Source organism: Oncorhynchus mykiss, chromosome 18, assembly GCF_057628025.1.
Source record: "Oncorhynchus mykiss isolate SJ-2025 chromosome 18, ASM5762802v1, whole genome shotgun sequence".
NCBI lineage: Eukaryota > Metazoa > Chordata > Actinopteri > Salmoniformes > Salmonidae > Oncorhynchus > Oncorhynchus mykiss.
In genome coordinates, this window is record NC_143039.1 from 54,189,164 (window position 1) to 54,202,093 (window position 12,930).

A 12,930-nucleotide genomic window follows, 5' to 3' on the forward strand; every position below is an offset into this window, starting at 1 on the left:
GCATGGCAGGAGGGTCTGAGTGTTGAGCTGAGAAAACCCTGCATGGTGGGATGGTCTGAGTGTTGAGCTGAGAAAACCCTGCATGGTGGGAGGGTCTGAGTGTTGAGCTGAGAAAACCCTGCATGGTGGGAGGGTCTGAGTGTTGAGCTGAGAAAACCCTGCATGGCAGAGGGGTCTGAGTGTTGAGCTGAGAAAACCCTGCATGGCAGAGGGGTCTGAGTGTTGAGCTAAGAAAACCCTGCATGGTAGGAGGGTCTGAGTGTTGAGCTGAGAAAACCCTGCATGGTAGGAGGGTCTGAGTGTTGAGCTGAGAAAACCCTGCATGGTGGGAGGGTCTGAGTGTTGAGCTAAGAAAACCCTGCATGGTAGGAGGGTCTGAGTATTGAGCTGAGACAGCCCTGAGTGTTGAGCTGCTCGTTTTCTCTAACTAGGTTTACCCTTTACCCTGATACCCTGAATCACACTGAATTGGTGGTCATATTAGGAATGAAGCAAAGGCAGTTTGTCAACAGCCTGCTTTCATGTAGCGATCATTTCTCTATCACTATACGGAGGTGGAGCTGTAGAGGTGGAGGAAGAGAAGGAGGCATTGATAATTCAAATGTAAATGCATTTTAGAGTGATTTCTGTCTGAGATTGATATAATGAACAGAGGCGAGGAGCGCCTGGTCTCCTGTTGTGAGGAAACTGACCAGGGTTGTTCTAGGCCTGCACAGTTCATTAAGGCTTTGCTTCAGAGCATTACAGAATAATGACATGAAGTTCCTGTTTCGGCATTTCTATTCATTTGGTCCTTAATTTCACTTAAAAGCCAGAAATAAAACTCATTATCTCTTTTGCAGAAAGAAAACAATATACTGTAATTTTCAATAAAGAGGAAATCAAAAAACAAACGCATTTTAACTTTTTTTTAAATGTCAACTTAAAGTCCGTTTTTTTTTCAGTTCTAAGAGTCCTGTTTGTCTGAAGGACAGAGAGAAAATAGTTAAATTCCCTCTGTGTTAATATGACATTCTTTTGACCACACAATGTCACCTGGAGGCTTCAGGTAATCACTTAACCGACTGAAACTCTGAGTATGGTGCTTTTTCATCACAGTCTGTCAGTTGTCATAGAAATCTACAAAGAGTCACAAGCAGGGGGCAATTTGAGGGGAAAATAGCATCTACATCAAACACTGGGCTAACACAAGACTGTGACACATTGAAATGACAGCAGGTATCCCTGGTATTCATCTGTAACCTGGTAAATCTAGCTACCCAAACCTACAGACCACTTATATTGTGTGTTTCTTACTCATGTTGTTTCTTTCTTAATATAATATACACATACTATAATGTTGTATCATGACTCTATTTTTACATAGACTGTTTGACTGGGAAGTATTTCAGTATTAAGTTGAGACAGAAATATATAGGATGCATAGGCTACGGTGTGTGTTCACTGCAAAGTTTGGGACATCGATTAAGACACTGCCACATAAAACAAGTAGCAAAACAAATGGTTGTGTTTATTGAACTCTGCAGCACCCGTCTGTTCCAGCCAATTGAGTTAGAATGTGGAGTTAAGGCAGTTTGACTTCTTTTCCTTTATGTGGGGATTTGAATAAGCCTTGTATGGTAATAATGTTTGGCTCGTGCTATATCACAGAAACATCGCATCAAATGTTTCTCTCTTTTTCTTTCATGTCGAAATTCTCAAAAGCTCTGACATGCTTTACCCTCGCAAAAGTAGACTTGGACATTTTCTGCCTGAGGAAGTTTGTACAAAGACATAATGTCTTTCTTTTTGGGAGAAAAAAATATATATAACAAAAACAACATGAAGACAGAGTAAGGAGCAGGACAGAACACATTTAGAAGAATAATGTCCAAGCATTTGTCGCCGAACTCATGGTGTGTGACCATTATTGCCCAGGACAACATTGCCTCCTGTTTGGAAGACATGTAATATCCTTAACCTTATGCATCTATCAACTAGTCTCAAGGAGTTTGGTGAAAATGGCACGGTATAGCCACAAATGCAACGTATGCATTCCCCACATAGTTTGCATGATCAATATTTAATGTGACCGCTATTAGACCTCTGATGCTTGATCTTCTTAATATCACATGGCAACATTTACCCTCTCTGCAATGTGACATTAGAGGATGTAGCAACCCCCCCCCCCCCCCCCCATCTCAACTCCTCATTGCTCATAGTCTGATGTGAAAGTCAAGCATAATCTTGCAAATCTCTTCCAGTTTACGCATTTTAAATGGGGGGATGGATGTGGTCTAAATAAGTGCGCTGCTTTTCTGAAGTGATTCCATGTCTAATAGAGGACTAGACATCTGGGAACTGGGCCAGGCCCCCTACTGTGTAGATCCGAGCTGTCACCGAAGCACACTGAGGCCTTGTAAAGCTGTAAATACAATTTTAATGACATCTCTGTCCTCTTTGATGGAGGAAGAACCACAGTCCCCATCAAACAAGACCTTTTTTCTTGGACTGAAGGATCCCGACAGGGCCAGTTGAAATGCATCTACCACTACAGTCACCACCGGTTCAGAGGAGAAGAGGGCACTCTTAGTGAACACTGTATTCTTGATACGTATTAACCAAACCACTGTGGAAATAGAACACCAAACTGCAGTTTAGGTTGTTTCAATAGAGGGGACAGCTGGGTATTATAGATGGGAAATATCCACACATTTAAGGCCCAGATGTTTTAAAATCCTTACAGCCATGAACATTGAGGGATTTCACTGACACATCAGAGAACTGTTGAAACCAATAAGGGGGTATTGACTCATCCACAGGATACTGAATATTGCCCTGAGGACAACCAGAGCATTGAGGAACAAAGACAGACTCTCTGTAAGGCCTCATATTAATATTAATCTGGGCTCTCTTCAGAATGTGAGGAATCTGCTCCCTCCAGGGATGAGTTCAGGCTTAGAAGAGATTCCAGCTTACTGATACATCCGTTATCGTAGTCTTTCACTTCATTCTTGGAATCTAATACTGTCAACTAGGGGCAGCATGTAGCCTAGTGGTTACCGTGTTGGGCCAGTAACTGAAAGGTTGCTGGATCGAATCCCTGAGCTGACAAGGTAAAAATCCGTTGTTCTGCCCCAAATAAGAATTTGTTCCTAACTGACTTCAAGATGCAATGGAAATTATATGTAAAAAGTGAAATCTGGAGACAACTTGTTTTCAATTTTTTCACATCACTACCATGGCTTTATTAGCATGTATACAAAATACCCACATATCACACAAGTTACACCCTGATATCTAATTTTTATTTTACCTTTATTTAACTAGGCAAGTCAGTTAAAGAACAAATTCTTATTTTCAATGACAGCCTAGGAACAGTGGGTTAACTGCCTGTTCAGGGGCAGAACGACAGACCTTGTCAGCTCAGGGGTTTGAACTTGCAACCACTAGGCTACCCTGCCACCCCATATCATGCTAAGCCAGTAGGGCTGATGACAATAATTGGCCAGCCAAATGACCGTGCTCATTGTAATAACTATTTGAATAGCAAAAAAATATATATATTGTTTGTTTTTTATTATAATTGTTTTACGCATATTTTCTCCTCTCCTCTGCTTCTGACTGTGCTGAATAGACAGTAGCGGTACATGGTTATAAATCACTGGGGAAGCCAAGCCAGGGAAAAAAAGCCATATTACAACCTATGTGTTGTGATGATTGCGTTGTTTTCGCTCTATAACCTGTTAGTTCATATGTCTTACCACTGTGATATAAAGGCTTAAGGCCGAGACAGTAAGAAGACACGGCATGCAGAATACATTCAACCACGGTGTGTTTCATCACAAGACCAGAGAACAACATCTGTCTGGTGAAGTCCACAAAGCATATTGCATGTGATAAACAGGTACATGACCTACAGCATGGTCAAGCAAGTTATTCATGTTTCTGGCATTTTTCGGACTACTAAACAACTATTGATTTAGAACACCAGAGAGTTATTGAGAGAAAACAGGAGCTGCCTCCACTATTCCAGCACCGTTTCAACTTCAACTTTTCATCATCATCAAATCACCTCTGCTTAGTGCAACTAAAAGATACCAAAAACCATTTATTTCCAATCAACATAAGCTAAATATAATGTGGCTGTCCATGGTACTGATTTCTCTGTGTGTGTGAGTGTCTGTGTGTGCATATGTAGAAAAACATGTTGACTCACCCTACTTAGAAAACTGCCAATGCCATCCTCCTCTCTTTCATGTTGCCGAACTGGTCTATCACTCTTTCATACAGTGCACACTTTTAGTTTTTGTTGTCATAGGCTACCTTGATAAAATGCTTGCTGCTAGCCTAACTTCCTCTCATGGGCATTAGCCAGCTAGTTAGCCTTCTACATCTAGCTACATATTGAACTTCCATCCTCTCAAGCCAGAGGGACAATTTATGAATTTATGGTTGGGATCAGAATTGACATTAAAATCGTAGATGTAATCATTGAGCATTACGGATGATTAAGTGAAGCTACAAGTCCAAATCCTTATCTCCACCCATGACTAATTTAGGAAATGGCCCATTTGAGCTAGCTTGCTAGCCACTGGAGGACAACAACACAATGTTTTTTTCTGTCAATGACGTTTGGCTTTTGATGTGATATGACTGGAAAAGCTCATTGTTCTAGCTGTGTTAATGGTGTGAAGCTAAGTTAGTTGAAGAAAAGCAGGCCCAAACCATGATGCTGCCACCACCATGTTTGACAGTGGGGATGGTGTGTTCAGGGTGATGAGCTGTGTTGCTTTTACGCCAAACATAACGTTTTGCATTGTTGCATAAAAAGTTCAATTTTGGTTTCATCTGACCAGAGCACCTTCTTCCACATGTTTGGTGTGTCTCCCAGGTGGCTTGTGGCAAACTTTAAACAACACTTTTTATGGATATCTTTAAGAAATGGCTTTCTTCTTGCCACTCTTCCATAAAGGCCAGATTTGTGCAATATACGACTGATTGTTGTCCTATGGACAGAGTCTCCCACCTCAGCTGTAGATCTCTGCAGTTCATCCAGAGTGATCATGGGCCTCTTGGCTGCATCTCTGATCAGTCTTCTCCTTGTATGAGCTGAAAGTTTAGAGGGACGGCCAGGTCTTGGTAGATTTGCAGTGGTCTGATACTCCTTCCATTTCAATATTATCGCTTGCACAGTGCTCCTTGGGATGTTTAAAGCTTGGGAAATATTTTTGTATCCAAATCCGGCTTTAAACTTCTTCACAACAGTATCTCGGACCTGCCTGGTGTGTTCCTTGTTCTTCATGATGCTCTCTGCGCTTTTAACGGACCTCTGAGACAATCACAGTGCAGGTGCATTTATACGGAGACTTGATTATACACAGGTGGATTGTATTTATCATCATTAGTCATTTAGGTCAACATTGGATCATTCAGAGATCCTCACTGAACTTCTGGAGAGAGTTTGCTGCACTGAAAGTAAAGGGGCTGAATAATTTTGCACGCCCAATTTTTCAGTTTTTGATTTGTTAAAAAAGTTTGAAATATCCAATAAATGTCATTCCACTTCATGATTGTGTCCCACTTGTTGTTGATTCTTCACAAAAAAATACAGTTTTATATCTTTATGGTTGAAGCCTGAAATGTGGCAAAAGGTCGCAAAGTTCAAGGGGGCCGAATACTTTCGCAAGGCACTGTATGTGCTGTGATTTGTTGGTTCAACTCAACTGACACTACAAAAAATACATACCATTTCATGAGCCACATCAGTTAACATAATTTGAATTAACATTATACGTACATTACCATGGAAATTATTGCATCACAATACCAGGCAGCCATTGTGAGTGTACCAATTAGTTTACCAGTCAAATTACCAGGGTTAGAAGTTCCAAGCCTGTTCTATTCATCCTAGTGTTATGTGTGCTTCTGCTGCCTTGTGGTCATTCCCCCAATTTTTAAAAAATACAATAATATTGATGGTTATTTGAATTTAATGACAGTCTTCATCCATAACCGTTGGTTACACGGTTATACAGTAATTGTAATTGTAGCCCTAGTAGGTAGTATATGTCCATAGATAACGTGTGTGTTTCTGTTGAAGTCCTCCCTCCACTACCCCAGTTAAAGTGTCCACTGACCAATGCTAGCCTGAAGGCTTCGGTTCTGCCCTTGGTCCCCTCCCTACCTGGCCCTCCCTGCCCCCCCCTCCCCCTACAGTACCATGTTATTGGCTCCTGAACACAGATGTTATCCATCTCATTGATCCTTCAAGGTTACATCTTCAAATACATCAAAGGCTACCTTCTAAACAGGAGGAACCATCAAGCCCAATATTTTACATAACCTACAGGTATACTTGCCTCCCTAATTATACATTTCCATGAGGTAAAACATGAAAGCTATTCAAATGTCTGGGAAAGTCACATTTAATCTACCCACTATTATATTGCAAAATATTACAAACCAGACAGAGAGCTTCTTCCAATGGGCACGATGAATGACTATGATATGATTACAACCATATCCAGGTAAATTACAGCATTGCCAAAAGAGCCTATTTCACAGTTGACTGAGAAAGCAAAAAGGTGTGAGTCTGAGCGACAACAAACCAAACTGGCACCCGTAAATGATATTATTTCAGTTCGGCAAACTCCTGTGAGAAAATGGACAAACATCTTTTGATCCTTTGATCACTTTTTTTGTCTTAATCATTTATAGTCATTGATTCTTATCTTGCTTTTATCTTTCTCCCTGTAGAAATTGAAAAATTACAAAAAGATGAAGGAAAAGAAGAAAAAGAAGAGGAGAAGTTCATCGATGTCGTCATCAACAAGAACATGAAGCTGGGCCAGAAAGTGTTAATACCCGTCAGACAGTTTCCCAAAGTAAGTACTGCTGGATTTGGCTACATATTTTCAGATCAAACTGTGCAACTGCAAACAAAGAATGGTTTCTATTCAGTTATTCAGTTAGCCGTTTTCTTCTCCAAACATCTATTTTTACGTTTTTGTAACATTAGAGAACCCCTCCCATTCTTCTGTTAGATGACGTCCCGTCAGCTCGATGACCTTGGTCAATGCCGTGTGTTCACATCTCCATGAGCTTGTCACTCTTTCCATATGCTTTCTGTTTGATCCTGAGACAATGACTCACTACGGATGCATGTTTGAGGATGCTATTTCCTGCAGAGATGTCTAGGTTTAAATTGTTCTTGGTCTTTTCATTTCTGGCTAATTGCTTTTGACACCTTGCATGTTTTCTTTGAAAAGACAAACTGGGGGGAAAAAATATGCATGTCTATTGAGGACAAAGCAGATATACAGTGGGGAAAAAAAGTATTTAGTCAGCCACCAATTGTGCAAGTTCTCCCACTTAAAAAGATGAGAGAGGCCTGTAATTTTCATCATAGGTACACTTCAACTATGACAGACATTTATTTGCAAATTATGTTGGAAAATAAGTATTTGGTCACCTACAAACAAGCAAGATTTCTGGCTCTCACAGACCTGTAACTTCTTCTTTAAGAGGCTCCTCTGTCCTCCACTCGTTACCTGTATTAATGGCACCTGTTTGAACTTGTTATCAGTATAAAAGACACCTGTCCACAACCTCAAACAGTCACACTCCAAACTCCACTATGGCCAAGACCAAAGAGCTGTCAAAGGACACCAGAAACAAAATTGTAGACCTGCACCAGGCTGGGAAGACTGAATCTGCAATAGGTAAGCAGCTTGGTTTGAAGAAAGCAACTGTGGAAGCAATTATTAGGAAATGGAAGACATACAAGACCACTGATAATCTCCCTCGATCTGGGGCTCCACGCAAGATTTCACCCCGTGGGGTCAAAATGATCACAAGAACGGTGAGCAAAAATCCCAAAACCACACGGGGGGACCTAGTGAATGAACGGCAGAGAGCTGGGACCAAAGTAACAAAGCCTACCTACCATCAGTAACACACTACGCCGCCAGAGACTCAAATCCTGCAGTGCCAGACGTGTCCCCCTGCTTAAGCCAGTACATGTCCAGGCCTGTCTGAAGTTTGCTAGAGAGCATTTGGATGATCCAGAAGAAGATTGGGAGACTGTCATATGGTCAGATGAAACCAAAATATAACTTTTTGGTAAAAACTCAACTCGTCGTGTTTGGAGGACAAAGAATGCTGAGTTGCATCCAAAGAACACCATACCTACTGTGAAGCATGGGGGTGGAAACATCATGCTTTGGGGCTGTTTTTCTGCAAAGGGACAAGGACGACTGATCCGTGTAAAGGAAAGAATGAATGGGGCCATGTATCGTGAGATTTTGAGTGAAAACCTCCTTCCATCAGCAAGGGCATTGAAGATTAAATGTGGCTGGGTCTTTCAGCATGACAATGATCCCAAACACATCGCCCAGGCAACAAAGGAGTGGCTTTGTAAGAAGCATTTCAAGGTCCTGGAGTGGCCTAGCCAGTCTCCAGATCTCAACCCCATAGAAAATCTTTGGAGGGAGTTGAAAGCCCGTGTTGCCCAGCAACAGCCCCAAAACATCACTGCTCTAGAGGAGATCTGCTTGGAGGAATGAGTCAAAATACCAGCAACAGTGTGTGAAAACCTTGTGAAGACTTACAGAAAACGTTTGATCTCTGTCATTGCCAACAAATGGTATATAACAAAGTATTGAGAAACCTTTGTTATTGACCAAATACTTATTTTCCACCATAATTTGCACATAAATTAATTAAAAAAGTTTTTTCTGGAATTATTTTTCTCATTTTGTCTGTCATAGTTGAAGTGTACCTATGATGAAAATTACTGTCCTCTCTCATCTTTTTAAGTGGGAGAACTTGCACAATTGGTGGCTGACTAAATACTTTTTTGCCCCACTGTATAACAATAGGCAATACAGAGTGAAAGGAAAGAGAGAGGGAGAGAAAGAGAGAGAGAGAGCACCTGCGCTTTCCTTTTTTTTTCTCGCTCCAGCAAATAGAAACAGAGCATCTCACAGAGCCTCACACCTCTCAGAGTAACCTCCATGTGAAGATGAAACAGCCCATGCTGTTTGAGTGAGAATGCTATGCTCCTCTAGCCATGTGATGAGAGCCCCTCAGCCCTCCGCTCTGAGACAAAGCTCCCAGCATAAGTATCAGCCTTTAATGGCGCCACACGGCAGCTACATGACAGCCGGCTCCCACAGGGACCATAGCAGGGAGGCTAGTAGGGTGGCGGAGAGGCTAGCGTAAACATGAGATGCCTCACTCAGGTGATGATGATGTCTTCACTCAGGCTTTCACCTCAGTCCTCTCTGAGAGTGGCTGTAGATGAATGACCTGGCTTTCAGAGGACAGAAAGCTGCAGAAGGTTCAACAATCTGTGTTGACACACTATTCCCTATTTAGTGCACTACTTTTGTTGGTGCAAGATCTACGTCTCCTAGATAACCTGGTGAGAGCTACATTTTGTCCCTTTCTAAAACAATTACAATGACATGTGTAATAAAGGGAGATGTAATGTCATCCATAAAAACGTCTATGTCACATAGGAGTGCAGCTAAACACATTTGCTTGGACAGCTTTGATAAGTGGGGCCGCTAATACGCTGTTTAGAGCCTCAACAAGCCACCGAAGGAAGAAATATTAAATTTGTTCAATCTGACAGGTAGCAATGGACTAGAGTGATCGCCCTGACTCCAATGGGTTTTCTCCCTGAACAACAGGCATCACCTTTTGGTTTTCGCCACTGAAGTGGCTCGCTGCGTTTTCCAAAAGCGACCGTTTAGACTCATGTTCAGAGGGCTTAAATCCATCTTCGAAAACACAGCTTTTCTATCAATAGTATGAAACCAGCAAGGACACCATAGGGAAGGTTCCAGATGTTAGGTTTTCTAGGAACAATTTAATTATACTTTAGCTATGAAATTAAAGACCTAACACTCTTAAATTGGGCCGCTGGTTAATAACTAGGTTAACCTGGATTATCATATTCACACAGCAGCACAGTTCATTGTCAGCCTAGCGGGTACTCCTGCAATGATGGAGAATGGGTTATGCATGTACAATGGTTCCTCACTTAGAAGTTTTAAGATTATGCTGTGACTGTTCGTGGTAGATGCTGGCAAATTTTGGTAAATTGCGTCATTCTGGCATTGCACCACACTATCACAAGGGGGAGTTAGAACTGTGGCACAAATTGACTATCTTTTCATAAATGAATGGAGGTTCGAATGTTTCAGTCCAAGAGTCTCTCTTCTCCGGGGCTAGAGTCCTGCATCAGGCAAAAATAATGCTAGCAAGAAGTCCCGGAGTTGAGAGAGAACTTGGGTAAATAAAATTGCGCCTAACACTTGACATGTGGACTGACAATGTTTGAAAAATAGGCGCAGTGGGCATTTGTTTTCTTTCCCTTGAAAAACAGAAAATAAATATTCTAAATAACAAACTGGCTGTTTAATACCACAGTGTGAAAGAGTGATATCCCCTCCAAAGTATATATAGTGCATTCAGAAAGTTTTCAGACCCCTTGACTTTTCCCATGTTTTGTCACGTTACAGCCTGGTTCTAAAGCCTTATTGATAAAATATATATATATATAAAATCCTCATCAATCTACACACAATACCCCATAATGATCAATTGAAAACAGTTTTTATATAAAAATAAAAATAACAAGTCCGGGCTCTGGCTGGGCCACTCAAGGACATTTAAAGACTGTCCTGAAGCCACTCCTGTGTTGTCTTGGCTGTGTGCTTAGGGTCGTTGTCCTGTTGGAAGGTTAACCTTCACCCCAGTTTGATGTCCTGAGAGCAGGTTTTCATGAAGGATCTCTCTGTACTTTGCTCTGTTCATCTTTCCCTCAATCCTGACTAGTCTCCCAGTCTCTGCCGCTGAAAAACACCCGCACAGAATAAAACCTGCCACCACCATGCTTCACCATAGGGATGGTGCCAGGTTTCCTCCAGACATGATGCTTGGAATTCAGGCCAAAGAGTTCAATCTTGGTTTAATCAGACCAGAGCATCTTGTTTTCTTGGTCTGAGAGTCCTTTAGGGGCTTTTTGGCAAACTCCAAGTGGGCTGTCGTGCCTTTTACTGAGGAGTGGCTTCTGTCTGGCACTCTACCATAAAGGCCTGATTAGTGGCCTTTATGGCCATTATTATCCAAGATGGCGTAGCAGTCAGACGTATTTGTCCTTCGTCTTCTTCTAAACCCTTACTTCAAAATACTCTCCTGCAACCCGCCTCACCCAATGTGGTGTGGACCTGCTTTTCTCTAACGTATTTTTCTTTGCCTCTTACTGGAATCTCTCCAACATAAACTAGCCAGCTAACTAGCCAGCTAACGGTCATCAACTAACCTCTAGCTCGGAAAGCTCTCGCCAGTTTGTACAACGCGATTCAACCAGAGCATACCGAACCTATTTTTCTCTCCATATCCACGGATTCCTATCGCAAGCTCTGAACCTTCCGACCTTCGCAGCTAACGTCCCCTGAATGCTAGCTGTCTAGAGAACAACGGACTGTTGGCTTACGAGGCCCATCGAATACATTCCGAAGCCACTAGCTAGCAGTCAGCTGTCCTTTGCTAACGGTCATCAGCTACCTTTATCTCGGACAACTCTCGCCAGTCTGTACAGCGTGACTCAAACCAGAGCTAGTCAGACTTATTCTTCTCGATATCTCCGGATTCCTACCGCAAGCTCTGAACCTATTTTTTTCAATTTTTATTATGATATGTTTTTATTATTTTTTTCCACCTGGAATTATGGCAGCTAACGACTCCTGAACGCAAAGCCGCTAATCTGCGGCCTGCTAGCTATCTAAAGCACATTGGACTGCTGGCTTAAGAGGCCCTTCTGACATATTTCTTCGGCCACTATGCATATTTTGCCAATTGGCCTGGTTTACCACACAGAGCCCCGCTGATCCGTACGCTGATGTAACTGCACAAGGGGGCCACAACAGACTTCCCTCCATCGTGTCATCCCTCTAAGGCCTTTCTGTTAGCCTGCTAGCCCCGTGCCGCTAGCTGCCTGAAGCCACGCACTGGACTTGTATGATCACCCGGCTACGCATGCCTTTCTCTAACGTCACCATGCCGTGTCGATTGCTGTTCTGGTTTGTAACTATTGTTTTATTTCACTGTAGAGCCTCTAGCACTGCTCAACACACCTCGGCTAACAATTTAGATCCACCCCCCACACACGCAGTAACATCACCTGGTTGAAATGCTATTTCTAGAGACAATATAGAGACAATATCTCTTTCATTATCACTATATGCACAGGTTTACCCCCACTGTATTCACATCCTACTATACCTTTGTCTGTACATTATGCCTTGAATATATTCTACCGTGCCCATAAATCTGCTCCTTTTACTCTCTGTTCTGAACGTACTAGGCGTCCAGTTTTGTTAGCCTTTAGCCATACCCTTATCCTACTCCTCCTCTGTTCCTCTGGTGATGTAGAGGTTAATCCAGGCCCTGCAGTGTCTACCTCCACTCCCATCCCCCAGGCTCTCTCATTTGTTGACTTCTGCAACCGTAAAAGCCTGAGACTTCTGCAACCGTAAAAGCCTTGGTTTCATGCATGTTAACATTAGAAGCCTCCTCCCTAAGTTTGTTTTATTCACTGCCCTAGCACACTCCACCAATCCGGATGTCCTAACCATGTCTGAATCCTGGCTTAGGAAGACCACCAAAAACCTTGAAATTTCCATTCCTAACTATAACATTTTCCGCCAAGATAGAACTGCCAAAGGGAGCAGGGTTGCAAATTACTGCAAAGATAACCTGCAGAGTTCTGTCTTACTATCCAGGTCTGTACCCAAACAATTTGAGCTTCTACTTCTAAAAATTAACCTTTCCAGAAACAAGTCTCTCACCGTTGCCGCTTGCTATAGACCACCCTCTGCCCCCAGCTGTACCCTCGACACCATATGTGATTTAATTTCCCCATATCTATCTTCTGAG

General features: G+C 42.3%; 1 protein-coding gene across 2 annotated transcripts in view; it reads left to right on the forward strand.

Annotated features, from left to right (window-relative positions):
• Positions 1–12,930, forward strand: part of khdrbs3 (KH domain containing, RNA binding, signal transduction associated 3) — a 141,589-nt gene that overhangs the window by 70,866 nt on the left and 57,793 nt on the right. For both annotated transcript variants that reach the window (XM_036952942.2, XM_021572248.3), the window contains exon 2: positions 6,739–6,866. In XM_036952942.2, coding sequence (XP_036808837.1) covers positions 6,739–6,866 — 128 coding nt within the window. The remainder of the gene's footprint in view (positions 1–6,738; positions 6,867–12,930) is intronic.